At 35.7% G+C, this 16,976-nt stretch overlaps 1 protein-coding gene and 1 pseudogene across 1 annotated transcript in view; one reads left to right on the forward strand and one right to left on the reverse strand.

Annotated features, from left to right (window-relative positions):
- Positions 1-11,602, reverse strand: part of NDUFV2 (NADH:ubiquinone oxidoreductase core subunit V2) — a 29,159-nt gene extending 17,557 nt beyond the window's left edge. Inside the window, exon 1 of the mRNA XM_011366164.1 lies at positions 11,432-11,602. Coding sequence (XP_011364466.1) covers positions 11,432-11,485 — 54 coding nt within the window. The 5' untranslated portion in view covers positions 11,486-11,602. The remainder of the gene's footprint in view (positions 1-11,431) is intronic.
- On the forward strand, positions 3,037-3,155 carry LOC111743790 (annotated as a pseudogene).
- Positions 11,603-16,976: the final 5,374 nt, after the last annotated feature.

A 16,976-nucleotide genomic window follows, 5' to 3' on the forward strand; every position in this document is an offset into this window, starting at 1 on the left:
CCGCTTTACCTGAAAAAATGTGTGTGTATATATTAGATCAAAGAGTAATTTGTACTGAGTAACATGAGTGAGTACATTAAATTCTAAAAGAAAACAAAGGATTTCATTATAAAGGAAGGATTAATTTAAGAGTAGGAAAAGTATCCAATCCTCTTTTCTTAACTTTTTATTTACTGGCATTTTTATCTCCTCTCACACAAGGTGGGTGTTCTCAGGGCTCAGTTCTGTCCTAAGTTCTTAATAGATTTTTTGCCTCAAAGAGCTTATCAGTTCTCACCTATTAACTCTATGCTGATGACTCTTGAATCTTATAAACATCTGATGACAAAAAGTTCAGAGAGATCATAAACACATATAAATCAGTAAGAAAAATGAGTTAATATGAACAAAATTACACAATTCAAATAGTTAATAAACTTACTGGTAATTAAAAACATACAATTACAAATGAGAACATTATAGCTATCAAATTAGCAAAGGAGGTTTTTTTAAAGATAACATTCAATTCTGTTAGTGTATGGTGGGCATACTTATACATTAGATAACAACTGACACAAACTTTTAGGAAAGCAAATTGGCATGGTGTATAGACAGACTAAATTAAGTTTCCCTCTTTTAGCCTAAATTCTACTTTAGAATTCTTTTACCCTAAAGAACAGTATAAAATCAGGATAATGGTTTATATAAAAATATTTTCTGCAGTGTTCAAAATACAAGCAACTAAAAAACTCAATGTAAGTTTTAAATAAATATTAATAATTCCAATAAAAATCATATTATATAGCTAACAAAAATCACATTTCCTAAATATAATGACATAGAAAGAAGTATGTGTGTCACAACCATAACTGGAAAATATCAGGATTAAACAAAAAAGTATAAACTACAATCCCAATTATATTCAGTATAGACACAAAAAAGATTGGAAGGTCATAACAACTAAAAGGGCACACCTCTGTTATTTATGATATTGATAAGATTATAAGCATCTCTTATTTTATATTTTGTTTTTTTCTATCTTCTTTTACTTTCCAGGTTTCCTATTTAGCATAGATTAACTGACACACTGGCAAAAAAAAAAAAAACGTATTTAAAACAAAACATTCATCAGGTACAAAACAAAACTTAGCACTCTGTTAATCTTATTTCTTCTTTCAATTTCCCTTTATATTAAATTAAACATCACCAATCTCTAAATTAAAATAGCTCCAGTTTGGGGTTAAAATTTGAACTCCTCATTATTCCAGAATCTGCCACATACCACTATTTAAAAAAAAAAAAAAAAAAAAGATAATCTTGAAAATTGGTCTTTAGGCTTATGTAGCTACATACTGGAAAATTTATTTTGAAGCACTATCTGGCTGACCTGTAATTCTGGATATGCACATAAGTTTACACACATACACACATACATACACACACACACACATTCTATCCAAAATAAAGTGTTTTAAAGTCCAAATCCTTGAAGACATACTACTAACTGAGAACAGTCAGGAAAAAGTGGTTAAGTTATAGGAAAAAACATTGGAGCTTTGGATTAATTCTTTTTTAAGATCTGTTTAGATTAATACTCTGCCACTTACTAAAACATGTGATCTTACACAAGTCAATTAACTTAAGCCTCAACTCTTGTACCTGCAAAACAGATACTTACTTACTGAAGTGTTTTGAGGTTCAAGTAATAGTTTCTTTGAACCTGTTACAGCATTATCTTATCTGCTTATATGACATGAGGATAAAACATTTAAGAACTGAAAAATGGAAGATTTAAACAACTGCACTTTAAGAACCAAACATAACTTTTTTAAAACAGTAAATGCAATTCTTCTCTTCTTACAAAAACCTAAATATATATACATCTATATAGCATTTGAGAGCCTTAATTTCAATGTCTGAAGTCCACTTTAAGAATAGAAGGACTCAGATAATTTGCTTATAAAATAAAAGCAGCAAGCAAAATAATGAGTGTAAACTGATAAATATGAGCCCTTATTTTTTTCATCTGTTATGAACTGTTACTCATTCACTGCAAGTTAACGTTTGACCATTTTCAAAGCTGCCCTGCTTTTGGATATTTTTAAGAACTTCACCTATTTTACATTCATTATAAAATATACGTCAGACATTTTCAATAAAGAAATAAGATATCAAGTTTAAATTAACATCTTTACACTACATAATGGGCCATTTGAATTCAATTTCACTTTAGAATAAAGAGGAATTCCAGGAGCAATAGGTCTTAAAACCAGAAGAAAATAATTTAGTTAGGCGGTACTGATTTGAAATGTAAAGTAAGTTTTACCTTTTTAGATGAGAGTCTAAGTTTCTACATTAGACTCTGAAATGTCTATGTACTTCAGTGAATTCCAGTAGAACTCAGTGAACTCCAATAGAAAGTCCAAGTAATTTTTTTTTTTAATAAACAAGAACATAAACTAAGAATTTATAGTGGCTTCCACTTCTAGCTTACTCTTTTTTCAGTGTTTCAAAGGGAACACAGATTTACAACAGGAAAATAGTGAGTGGCAATGTTTTCTTTGGATTCAGGTAACTAGTGGTTTTGTGTTAAGTATTTCAACATACTTTTTCACTGACTCCTCAAAAATCTATGGTTAGTTATTATTTCCATTTTACTTTTAAAGAAACTTAAATTCAGAAACAGTAACCTGCCCTATACCATATAATTAGTGGCAGAGATGGATTCTGAGCCCAAGCCTTCTGAATCTAAGTTTTCTGCTCTTTCTACTAGACTATCATCATTTGCAATAGCAATACCAACAGCTCAAAATGACAACAATTAAAGTTTTATATTCTTTCACCCACTCTCCAAGAATAGGATCTTTTTTCTTATTTTTTTAGCTTTCTTCTGTTGCCCAACATTAATAGTATCCAACTCTGCTCACCCTTCAGCTCTACCAGACATTTGCACTTATAAAAGGCTACATCCAGCCATGGGAATTTAATAAAGGACAAATAAGGTGTAAAACAAAACTGGCAGAATCAGTAACATAATTGTTCAGAAAGACAGGACTAGCCTACAGCCGTGCCACCCTGAACACACCTGATCCCATCTGATCTTGGAAGTTAAGCAAGGTCGGGTCTGATTAGTACTTGGCTGGGAGACCAACTAGGAAGACTGGGCGCTGTAGGCGCAAAAAAAAAAAAAAAAGACAGGACTAAGGTAGGCAACTGAAAAAGTAGTCTATTCCTTTATTAGCAACCAATTCAGGCAAGGAACAGACCTTTTAGACCACCCTGAACATTTACAGCCTAAATCCACAAAAACATGTGCACCTGCAGAGGGGCCACAACTCACCCATGTGAAACATCTCCTGGTAAAGATTGTTGGCTGCCTATATACTTTTTTATCCACTCTTCACCAATATTACTCCCTTACGACCTATGGCCTTCCCCAATGCCAGCTTGAGCAAAGGCCATTTCTTACAGCTGTCTAGAGCCAAGATATGCAGCGAAACTAAAAGCTCTCCCAAAAGTCTTCATCCATGATACAGTGAGTAGTTACTTTTACATTTTAAAAAATTCTTGAGAAATAAGTTGTTCAATGAATTTTAGTTTAATAAAATAGATGGGCTAGTAGTAACTTTGAAATCTATTTCAAAGATGATGATAAATACAAATGCTTACTCTACCTCTACTGTGCTACAAAATTTACAAATACTGTAACTCGTTTACTCCGCACAATAACCCTACTATATACCATTTTACAGATGGGGAAACTATGGCTCAAAGAAGGAAGAAAAAAACATTCCCTAGATAACACAGCTAAATAAATGAAAAGTTAAATACAAGTTTTCCTGACTTGAGTACATGCTTTAACCATTAAAATTAGGATTAGTTGTATTTTCAAATCTACATAAGAGGGCTTCTACAAATGTCCTCCAAATAAAGTTCCATCAATAGTTTAACTAAAGATATTAATTTGGATTAAAGAAATATAAGTGATTTTTCTAGCACTATGAGAGAATTAACAAGTAGAATTTGGCCAAATTTCATATTATAGGAAAGCTACATGAACACCCAGGTATTGAAAGAGCATTATAGATTAAGATAACCATATTAATGGCAACAATATTAACAATTGCTTCCAGCCATCTTCACCAAATTAAAGGAAGCCATTCTTTAGGTATCTAAAATCTCATATAGATACAAACAACACTCAACTGTCCGAAGGACAGAAATACTTTACGGAAATGAACCGTCCAAACATCACTTTAGTCAGCAGACCTAGGTTCAGTATCATCTCCATCAATTACCATAACCTTGGGCAAGTTGCTGTGCATCTAGTTTTGCTCATCTATACAGTAACAGCAGTACCTATCTTAAACTGTTAAAGATGAAATGAGACAATGTTTAGCATAGTATCAATATAAATATTCGTGTTAACCAGTATTATTATTGGAGCTTTAACTAAACAGTAACACTTTAATTTCCAATTATCTTTTCTTCTTGTGCCCCTAAAATGCTACCGAAGGAAACAAAAAAAGGAAAACAATGGGCCTCAATAATCTCAAAAACAGATGAGACTCTAAATAATTAAGTTGACTGTAAACATTCATTTCTCAAAGGTTTAAATGATTTTAAGAGCTTTTAGCCTAAAGCATTAACTGGTCAAACTTATACACAACTTATTTAAATTTAAAAATCAAACACAAATACTGTATACATTTTAATTGCTTTATTTTTTAGTTCTATGGACTAATACTCAAATAAGCACGTTTGTTTAAAATTTAATAAACCTATCACCACAAGGAGTCCAAGTATCAGTGTTTTCAAAACACACTATATGATTCTTTTGATCAAAATTTGGGAAATGTTACTGTGTGGTATATGATATCTATTTCCTAGCTCAGTTAATGGATTTTATGAATAATCTTCAAAATGCTAATGACACTAAGAACAAGAAATGCTACGTGATGTTTTCCCACTCTGGATCTTTGGAAGTACTGAGGAATATTAAGGAATATTTAGTCAGTAAAAATAAGGAAATTCCTTTTCCATAGCTCAAAATGTTAGAAATGTACTACATGTCACTATAAATGTAACCATCTTAACAGAGCGTAACATTTGTATTCTTCAAACTATGTAATCTTTTTTTTGTGGTACCACCATGATATCCCCTTAGGATCAAAACTGCATTCTTTTGATTCCAGAGTATTTTCTTTAAACATCAACTATTACTTTGTAATTAACAAATCTTTTTACTCATTCTCTTTTCTTTGTAATTTATTTTTCACTTCCTCTTTTTGAAACTTCCCCTTCTCAAGTAGCCAAAATCTTATAAATCTAACCTTATTCAGGAGCTGAAACACTCACTGGATTTTGGTTACTATTTTCAGGACATATTTTACCTTCCTTATGCTATTCTTGCATAGTATTTCATGTGCATTATAAACTGGTTAAGACAAGGACAAAATCATGTTCTGCTACTGGCTCTAAATATTCTAATGTCCTTATTTTATAATCAGTATATTAAACTAGTATTAGTAATGACTTTTTTGGATTGCAAATCATGGCCCTTTATAAGTTAAACCTTAACTTATAAAGAAGTTTTTCAAAATTTCCAAGATGCATACTTTTACTACCTGATAAAATTAAATTTGTTAACCATCATAGCTACCTAATTCTGCAGCTTAATCCCAAACAATTGCTTCTCTACGGAAAGAATTCAGATTTGTCTTGTATGTCTACAAGTAGGTAGGTTTAACCCGTTCATCTCTGAAATGATCAAATAAGTCTGCCTACTATACCACTCCGCAAGGAACCTATTAACACTTCTTAATGCAGATAAATGACATTTTATTATATTTTGTCAATTTGCTATTCATGACTTTTTTAAAATTATCATCATGAAAACATCCAAGTGCCCTTTTCTCCCAGTCTAAATTTAGTCAGTCACCAAGTACTACCCATTATACCTAAAATGACTTTTATATTTTTTCCTGCTACTTCACATTTCCTGCGACTTTCCCCACTTGAAACTCTTCTCGTTTCTCTGAGATCACTGCAACAACTTTTCAATCTCACCCTTCTCTATATCTCCAGAGTTTGTCTTAAACTATGATGGGCAGAGGCGGAGGAGTTAGTGGTGAGAATCAATCTAATTATGCTATTCACCTATTTAAGATAAGTCATTGTCTACAGAATAAAATCTAAACCCTGTGGTATTACAATACCAAGGCCTTTGTGACCTTTTCCAGCCTCATCTTCCACATGAGGTTGGTTATTCCTTGCCCATCTTGCCATGCTCTCACTTGTCACTGTCCTTGTACATGTAGCTACCTATACTTATATTAGGTAACTCTATATATCCCTCTCAACCATCATGACCAAGGTTAACCTCCTCTTCTTCCTCGTCTAAAGCCCCTGAACTGCCATCTCTTTTCCCTAAGCAAAGTGAAATCACTTTATAGTAACTATTAAATTTAAATCTTCACCACACATACCAATTTCCCTCAGTAAACTTGAGCAACTTCAGAAAGGTAAGTTACACACACACACACACACACACACACACACACACACACACACACACACACACACACCAGGACTTGCAAACCAACCTAGCTTAGGCTCATACTACTTAATTTTGGGCATATCTGCCTGGGAATCTTCAGCTAGGTCACCTACAAGATGGGATAACACACAGCAAAATATCCGACACATAAAGCAGCTTTCCCTCTTACCCAACAAGGCAAAGCAAAAGCTGTTTAAACATGGTTAAGTCTTTAATGTTTGTTGAATGAAAGAAATTTCCTACAAAGTTGTAAATTTATTACATGCTTCCTGACCTGACTCAAAAAATGGTGAGTCAAGGTTTCCCAATGAAAAACTAGACCAACATGGTCAATGAACCTATAATTTATTATCCAAAGTACTGGCCTGGTACTAAACAGTGCCCGAAAAGAAGGGAAGTTCACCTATCTATAGCTTTGAAATGGAGATTGAGTTCACATCTTCAATATAAAGATCTGAAAAGTGGCCTACTGATTCTCACTGAATAAATTAAAAAATCTGTTTTCTCTTTCCCTTAAACTGTTTAAGGCTGTGGCACGCAGAGTAACTAAGCCTCAAAGATAACCATGTCCTAATCCTGGGAAGCTGTGAATACGTTAGTCATAATACTCAGCAAAAGAGAACTATGGTTGCAGATGGAATTAAGATTGCTAATCAGCTGGCCTTAAAATAGGGAGATTATGCTACATTATCAGGATGTGCCCAAGGTATTCACAGGGGCCCTTAAAATTTGGAAGTGGGAGGGAAGTCAGAATGACAGAAGCAGAGTCAGAATGCTGTGATGTGATCTGAGAGCTCGAATGGCCCTTGCTGGCTTTGAAGATGGAAGAAGGGGGCCATAAACCAATAAATAAAGGCAGTTTCAGATTCTCCCCTAGTCTCCAGAAAGAAATGTAACTCTGCCAACACCCTGATTTTAGCCCAGTTAGACCCATGTCAGACTTTTAACCTACAGAATCATAAGATAGTAAATTTGTGTTGTGGAAAGTCACCAAATTTGTGGTAATTTGTTAAAGCAATAGAAAATGAATACAAATATCTTTTTTAAAACAATAATTTTAAGAACTCCTTTAGAGTCCTTGAGCCAAAATGGAGATACCCTGGGACACTGCAAAATCAAGTTTAATTATCTCTAATAGAATGAGAAAACATTTCATTGTACAAAATTTAAACTTTAGGAAAAAAAAAAAATGCCACCACAGAAGGTTCTACTTCTAGTATGGCTGAGTAGATATTAGGCCAAACCAATGAGTAATAACTATAAACTCTGGACAAATAGTTTTTAAAAAAGAAACCAAAAAACTTTCTGAAGGCATTCGAGAACAACAAAATACATGTAGACACAGGAGAGTCTATACTTAGAAGAAGCCAATGAGGGTTGAAGAGGGGCGGGCAGGTTCTTTACATCTTTTAGCCTGAAGACAGGCCCCACTCTATTTGGTGCTGGGCAGCTAAAACTCTTAAGAGAAAATCTGAAGCCTTAATGGCTTGAAGAACCACAGGCAAGTTTGGGACAATCACAGGCATGGTAAAGTGGGAAATCCCAGAAAAGGAAGAGCCAGAATAGAGAAGCCATGACCCCAAACAATGCATGTACATGAGGCAGATTCCAAGCAGTTCTGCTAAAAGACTGGATCAATATTTGAGTTGCTGCCCACAAGAGAGCTGACTTGCATTTGAGTTCAATTTAGTTAACTTCCGGCAACACCAACACTCTTTGGAGGAATTAACAAAATCTAGAGCTTCTATGACATCATTCACAATGTCCAGGATACAATCCAAAACTACTCAACATTAAAAAAAAAAAGGAAACAGAATCCATTTTCAAGAAAAAAAGAGACAATCAATAGAGATTACCAAACAATTTCAAAGCTGCTACAACCATGCTTAAGGACATAAAGGAAAATAATGTCAATGAATGAAAAAATAGAAAAAAAAACTATGAAAAAGAAACATGAAAATTCTAAAACTGAAAACACAATCTTTAAAAATGCCACAACTCTCTCATCCCTACTAAACTAAGTATTGGCTTGGGAGTGAGACAGTTAGTTGTAGAGTGGTATCAACATTACAGAAAGCCACGGGCAATTATTGAAGGAAAGAGAATTAGCCCATTGTGACTATCATTGCTCCCTAATTCATAATTTTAGGCAATTCTTGACAATCACTGAATTAGTTATTACTGCACTTTACAGAAAAGAAAAATGGGGATCAAAGGGATTAAGAAATGTGGCTCAAGGTCACAAAACTAGTGTCTTCCAAGCACTTCCAGACACACTACATTCTTGATATTTTTAAAGTAATGATGAGATGACAAGCCTGTGGCCAAAGAAAATGGCAGACCGCTAATAAAGCAGAAATTATAACAGTATAAGCAATTTATTTGAAAATACAAATGGTTTCTTTAAAAGTTTAGCTTTTAGGGATTTTATTAATGGGACTTTTTCATTCACACTTTTTCTGATTTTTCCTAGGTCACTCTGATATCGCACTATTTGTAAAAGGTTATATAAGTTATAGGACATCTTCACAATGGAATGCTATGCAGCACTAAAAATGACAGTACAGAAATGTTTACTGATAAGGAAAGCTGATCAAAATGTATTATGGGGAAAAACAGGCTACGAAACAATGTGAACAATATCTGATAAAGAAAAATTTTGTAAGGTCTGTTAATTGTAGACATCAAAATGTTAACATTTTTAGTAATTTCCAAGTTGATGAGACAATAGGTGATTTAATTTTTTCAGCTTCTTCTATCTGCTGTTCCTAATATTGTTTTCCTACAATGTATTATTTGTGTAATAAAAAATTAAATTTGTAAATCAAACCATCATGCAGTACACCTTAAACTTATACAGTGATGTATGTCAATTATTTCTCAATAAACATGGGGAAAAATGAAAAATTAAACACATTCATCGACTCAACAAATATTTATTGGGCACTTACTATATACTAGGTAATGTTTGTTTTTTTTTTTAAAAAAAAGGTAGAAACTAACATAAAACGTGATTAAAATTTTTTTCCAATACCTGAAGTTATTTTTTTCATTAACACTGATTTTCAATTTACATTTCTAATTTCAAATTTACATTTTGCCTCAAAAACAGAAGAAACTAAAATCTGTGCTCTATTTCTATTCTTTCTACTAGTAAACAAGGTCTGATCCACATCATCTCTCACCTAGGTGCTTTGCAGGAGCCTCTTAATTAGCCTTCCTGCCTCTGGCTTCAATCAAACCTATTCCACCTTCAGTCCCATACAGTGATTCATCCAATACAGAAACTTGACCATGTCCTTCTGCTCCTCTAAAACTCTTCACTAGCTCTCCGGTGCCTCTAAGATAAAGTCTAATTCTTCAGTATGGCATGCATGCAAGGAGCTCCACCATCTGGGCCCTGCCCACTTCTCTAATTTTATCTTTGCACTCATTTTCTCTCCAGCAATGGAGTTCAGCAACACTGCTTAAGGCTTCTTATGAAGCTTTTTTTTTTTTTGCCAACTATCAATAGCCTTTTCTTATGTTGTCCTTTCTACCTAGAATACCCTTTCCCCAATCCATCTGACCCAATCCCTAAACTGTTAATATTGCCTCTGGGAAAAATCTTACACCATCTTCAAACCAAATTGGATGACCTTATTCATATTTCTAACACTGTATTTTTACGCTGTATATCTATCTTAATTTAAACTTCCTCTTAGACTATAAAGTCTACAAGAACAGGGATTGAGTAAATGTGTTTCTTATCTGTAACACAGGGAAACAGTACCAACCTCATAAATTAGATTTAGAATGTAAATATTTAACACGGTGCTTGGCACATAAAGAGTACTCACTAAATGTTATCCACCATTATTATCCACATCGTTACCTGCAGTCTACTAGTGCATAGCCCACTGTAGGACCTTGAACATTTATTAAAAGACTAAACTCTGCAAAATGAAATGTTCCTATTTTACAACTAAGGATGCTAAGTGAGAAAATAAACAGCCAAAGTCACAAAACTAGTAAAGGCAGTAAAGTCAACATCCAAACTGAGGTCTAACTCTAAAGCCCCAAACTCATTCTATACTACTATGAATTATCTCCCTCTCTTTTGATAAGAACTGACTCAACCTATTTAACTGCAAGGACAAAAAGCTTCTTTCTTTCCAGTAAATGCCGTTGTCACTATCCCATTTCTGGAATCCGCATTTTTAATTTAACTTGACTGTTTCAACCTGAGATTCAATTTCCTTGCTTAAAATATGTACTTGGATTTCAAAAAACCATTCAAGCTCTAAAATCCTGCTGTACAGTATTTACGGTGGTTCTTTCACATAATTCGCTAAGATTATTTATCGAACTTTTCTGATAGGCAAAGCACAACTTCAGTAAATGAAAGAGTCACCCTTCTCTTGGCCTAAGGAAACGCTCTTAAAACAAGCCAGAGCCTACAATTCCAGAATTCTCTCCAGTACACTGCAGCTGGCAGCAACAAGGTCACTAGGCTTGATAAGCAAGGTGTCTCCTTTGGGGATGGGGATATTGGAAACAGATCTGGCAGACCCAGGACAGGCCTATGTTCCGCGCTAGAGCGAAACACCCTAAGACAGACCACCGAGAGACCCCTCCTTCATCCTCTCCTTCAGCAAATTAGGCGTACACGTCCCCCGTCCTGTGGAGGCCACGCATTCGCTGCAGTTACATTTGCTGACCCTCCCTCGGAGTTCCTCGCTCGGAGTGGAGCTGCAGCGGCCTTCCTGGGGAGAGGGCGAAGGCCGCGGCGTCCTTGCTGCCGCCTGCAGGCCTGTCCAGAGCCCGGAGGTCCCGTGTGTTCACAATAAAAGGTGGCAAGGAGAGCGGGAGAAGGACGGCGGCAGTGCCCGGGCTCATTCCGAGCCTCCTTACCCACTGGTAGGTGAGGCCGGCCGCCCGGGCCCGGAGCACCGCAGAGAAGAACATGGCGGGCCAAACTGTTTGCCTTCCTTGCCTTCCACGGCGGCGCCAGGAGAGTATCGCGAGCGAGCCCGGGACGCACGGCGTGCGCGCTCCCAAGTCAAGCCTACCGCGTCCAGGTCGCTACGCCGAAGCAGCGGGGGCGCGCGAGGGCGCGCGGGGGTTGCTGGGGCCTAGTGGGCGGAGATTTCCCGGGATGAGGAGCGGAGTAAAGTACCAGCCCCCGCTCTAGAAGGTCGGGTCTTGCTGCTAGCCTGTTCTCCTTCGTTTCCTTGGGTTCTTAGGGAGTGAAATGCGTACCTGAATTTTGGAGTGAGATTCTCTCCTGGAGAGCCATGTGAGGATTTAATTATCTTTTTTTGTATTGTGGTTACTTAAAAATTTTTTATTTAATTCCCTCAAAATCATATTTTATAAATTTTGGAATTGAAGAGAGGGCTGCACCATGTGAGCTACATACGCATAGACCTTGGTTTCCATTCTTTTGCTTTAGGGATATGTGCCGACACATTTAGGGGTGAAATAATCTGACATCTAGAGTTTGCTTCAGAATAATGGAGAGTAGGAGATATAAATTAAACAGGATTGGCCATGAGTGACTGTTGAGGCTGCGTTGTAGTTCTCATTACTCTTCATGGTATCGTTGTACATGTTAGAAATTTTCCATAATAAAACTTAAAAAATCCACTTCTTTCTTGGTGTGTGTTTGGTCGTCTCAGAAGATTCCAACAAGCAGTTACTCAGTAACAGCTATAATATGCACAGCGCTGTTTCCCTCTGTGAAGAGTTTACCAGGCACTTCTGCCTCTTGATCTTTCTCTGCTTTGCCTTATTTTCTTGTGTGTCATATCCTGTACTCACCCTCTTTCCTTTGCCCATTTTCTTTGCTATAATAAACTTGTGACTAATGTCTGGAACTTGCCCAGCAGTACAGGGATTTTTAGAATTTATCTCTTATTTCAAAACACTAAAATATTTCGTTGCAACTCCTCATGAATCATACTTTACAAATTATGGAATTAAAGTTCCAGAGGGCTGCCAGCCAGTGAGGAAGAAATAGACATGAAATGCCTTGGTTTCCATTCCTTTGCTTTATCTTTTATATTAGTTTGCTTCTCCAAAATTGACTGCAGAATTTCCCTTTTAAAAAGAAAATATTCTGGCCTTCAATGATGATTTAAATTATTTTATTATAAAGTTACATAAGTATATATAACCCCAGCACTGTTATACATATAACACTGTACTTCTAGTTCTTAAACAACTAAAACCAAAACATCACAAATTAAGTACATACAAACTTACAAATGGATGATACTGACTGATAGGGCATTCTTTGAATCTGGTATGCATGCTTTTGTTGCATTTTATTAGGGCCTTTTCTGACCTCCCAGTCTAAACTAGTCCTCATGGTAGCTTCTCTAAATATGCCCGCCACTACTTTCATTACCACGTTTACCAGGAGATTGTAACCTCCATGGATGCAGAAACCTGCCCTTCCCAACCTGTTTAGTTCAACAACTTTCAATGTACCTGGCATATGGAAGGCATTCATTATTTGTTGACTGAATGAAAATCTGCACACAGGACAAATATTTGGCTTCTCTAAAAGGGTTGTATATCTCAGGTTGGATTTATGCTTATATGTATGTATATCAACAAGAGATCTTTTTGCTACAAGTAACAGGAGACCTAACTAAAGCAAATTGAACAGTGGTGTTTATATTATCTCACACAAAAAGAATTCCAGAGGTAGAGCAGTTCCAAAGTTAGATAATTCAGTTGCTCAAGGATGTCCTCAAAAACTTGAGTGCCTTTCATCTTTCTACTAGGCTGTGACTCACAAGATAGCTGCAGCAGTTCCAAGTATTATATGTAGACGACACCATCCAAGAAGAAGACAAATTTTTACCTCTAAAGTGTTTCAGATGTTTCTCCAGCAGACTTCTCTGTCTCATTGGCATACCTATCAGACCAGCATAGACGTCAGTGACTTCATTAACCCTACAGGCTTGATTAAAATCGGCTTGATTATACGCACCTATGGCTGCCTGGTTAGGTATATTTTACTATTTAGACGAGTGCTGCTACCATAAGCCCAGAAAAGTTGGCCCTCATTATAATGGTCAACCCTTTAATTAAAGAATGTATGTGTGGGGGGAGGGGGAGTGGGGGGGCGTGGAACTAGAGGAGCTAGAATAATGACCAAATGTGGGAACTTCAGCTCTGCTGTTACTCATTTCTTTTCCATTTTAACCAATACAAATAGGTGCTGTTCAGGACATAGTATAATGAAAAACATGAGGTTTGTAATCAGAAGGACTTGGATCTGAATTCTGACTTTATCACTTATTAGATTCTGTGAAGCTTTGGTCCTCAATTTCTGAAAGTACAATTAGAACATTAAATCATTCAGTTTATGTACAATGATTAGCATGGTTCCAGGCACACAGTTCTTTCTGATTTTTAACAACATGGTCCACTCTATCTGTGGAACATTTTAGTCATGTATTCTAAAATTTAATTATGTCCTAGGCCACATCCTACTTATGAAAGCAGCCTCAGATGAATCATGATGTACTCTGCCTCTCATATATGCCTGTTCTAGCAATACTGACCAGCCTGCATTGCCGGGTTTTCTAATGAATAATGTGAAATGCAGTTCCAGTCTTGCTTTGAGGGAAGAAGAAGAATTAAGAGCCAGTTGTTATAGTCATAACTTGAGGGGAAAAAAGAATGGGTTACTGCTGGATGAGTAAGAGAGTGTTTGAGAGCGGCCTAGGAAAGTAGTTCAAGCAGAAAATTTGAAGATCCAAGGAAAAGTGATATGGTAACAATGGTACACTGAAGTGTTAGGCCTGTTTCATGCTGTTTCGTACTGCAATGAGGGTGGATATAAGGGTAGTGAAAAACTTTTTCACGATCCTTCCAAATTCTTCTCAAGTTAATCTTGGATATGTGGGGCCAAAAAGGGAAATGAAAATCAAACGGCCAGTAACTTAGCTATACAAACTTTAAGAATAAACTTTAAAAAAATAATAAGCAGAATCACATCTAAGCCATTATCAGATTCAGGTCACTTGTGACTTACCTACTGTGGGACTGAATCCTAATGGCTTCCATGGCTCAAGTGAAATTTCCTCTCAGAATCTGATAAGTACTCCCCTAGCAAGTAATCAAAGTAATTAACACTAAATATAATTTTTGCCTAAGAGATTGGCAACATTTTAAGATTTCTAACTGCTAATATTGGTAATGTGAGGAGCCACATCATCCAGTGATCATAGTAATGTAAATAACATTAGCCTCTCCAGAGGGTAATTTGGCAATATGTATTCAGTTTGTTAATATGCATACCCTTACTTTACCCAGCAATTTTACTTCTGTGAATTTATTCAAAGGAAAAGTATACAAAGTGATATGTATAAATATGTTCATCACAGTATTATTCATCCTGAAATCCTGGACACTGAGTAAGTGATTGTTATCAACAGGGAACTGATTAAATTAGTTGCAGTACAGCCATACAACGGGGTGTTACTTTGTCGATTAAAAAATAATAATTAACATTGATATTTATCATAAAGGAAAAATGCCCATGATATGTTAAATTTAATTTTAAAAATTTTACAAAACACCATGTGTAATGGGACTACACCTTTTGTATGTGCATAGAAAATAATATGGCAAGGTATATATCAAAATGTTAGTAAGAGTCCTCTCTGGGTGATGGGATTTAAAGTAATTTTTATTTTTTCTTTATACCTTTTGTATCATCTGAATTTATTTACATTAACGTGTTATTTTTATTACAAGAAAAAATAGTTGTGTTCATTTTGAGAAAAGTCTAATAAAGGAAAACTAAAAGTGAAAAATTAATACATAATTCTCTTCTACACTCAGTTATTTTTAGTGGCTGAAAACCTCTTCAGAGTGTACTTCCTTTTACTGCTATTAATTTTCATTTCAGTTTTTAATATAGGGCATCAATGAGTGTGGGCTGTGAGGAGGGAAGTGGGCCAGTTCTTAGGCGTTTTGGGCAGAAGGAACAGCTTAGGACTCTCTCCCAGGCTGGCTGCTCCTTAAGACCCCTGTGTACATATGAATTCATGATTTCCTTGACCAGTTACAAAAAGATTCATATAAAATTTCTTTAAATAACCAATTCTCCTTGCTCATGTAGAATATTCCTTGACTAAGAAAAATCATATTGCATCTCAGTAGCTTTGTATAATTGTGTGATGTGGTATAAATAGTCTAAGCCGTATAATGAAAGAGTGATCAGAGCAGGGTAAAATTGGTCAGAAAAGTTTTTCATTCATTCATGTACTGTACAAATATATTGTCGACCCCTATTATGTGCTGGGTACTAGGGCACTAGAAATTCTAAGGCAGAAGATCATAGTCCCTTCTTGGGAAAACCTTACACATTTCAGAGAAACAATTATAAATATCAAATGGATATGCAAGATGAAATGAGAACTTAGAGAAAAGAGTGCCAAAGTCTTCCTGGGGGCATTAGTGTTGGACTGACACTTGAAGGTTATGTAGAAAGTTTTCATCTGAAAGATGTGAAAGGTAAGTATTGTTAGAGTAGCTATAAGTTCAAGGTGGCAATAACCTCCTCAAACTGATTCTGCTAATAAAAAAGGTTAGGGGAGACGTTTCTCTCTTTCTTCTGGGGCCACTTCCTACCAGGTAATTTCAGTGCATAACAACAAAGGCACTTGATGCTGGTGCTGGGACCTTCATTATCTCTTATAGAAGGAAGATGATTTGGCAGGGACTTGCACGCTACTGTGTGTTAACTGCTGTGAGTTAATGTCAAGATGGCATGTGAGAGAATTTTTAAGCCAGCTAAGAAAGAGCTATGGTACCAGGGAGGTGGAAGGACAGGAATTGTATGAATTCCAAGGTAACATGATTTAATGAGTCCTGGTATCAGCATTTTAGAACAAGAAAACTAGAAAAGATCTGGTCCAATTCACTCACTTAACAGGTTAAAAAAAAAGTTACTGAGATTGCCAAGATCTTAACAACTGGTTTCTTCTGTTTAAATACATTATTAAATGAAATGTTCTATATAATGGTGCTCTTATATAGAACATTAATAGGCAGATTCATTTTGTTCTTCTAGATAGTAGAGAAGTAACACTGTTCCATAGCTATAGCTTGTTTCTTGTGTTTACATAGTCAAAGGTCAAAAGCTGACTAAGAACAGATGAGCCCTTTCCGTTTGCATCATTTTTCAACTTTTCAAAGGACTTAAAATAAACTATCATTTTCCATTATTTACTTAAAGGATCTGTTTTGCAGAATTCGTAGCTCTTGGGAACCCCCCTGTCATTCTTGCGAAGTACACAATCTGATTCTTACTCATCTATCAACATCTAAGGAATGCTAAAATTAATATGCATGTTTTAAATCACCCAAAACAGAAACAGAAGACTGAATTGGCTAGTAATATTTGTGGCTTTCCACAAATATCTTATTTGGA

This window comes from Pteropus vampyrus, unplaced genomic scaffold (genome assembly GCF_000151845.1).
Source record: "Pteropus vampyrus isolate Shadow unplaced genomic scaffold, Pvam_2.0 Scaffold122, whole genome shotgun sequence".
NCBI classification, from domain to species: Eukaryota; Metazoa; Chordata; class Mammalia; order Chiroptera; family Pteropodidae; genus Pteropus; species Pteropus vampyrus.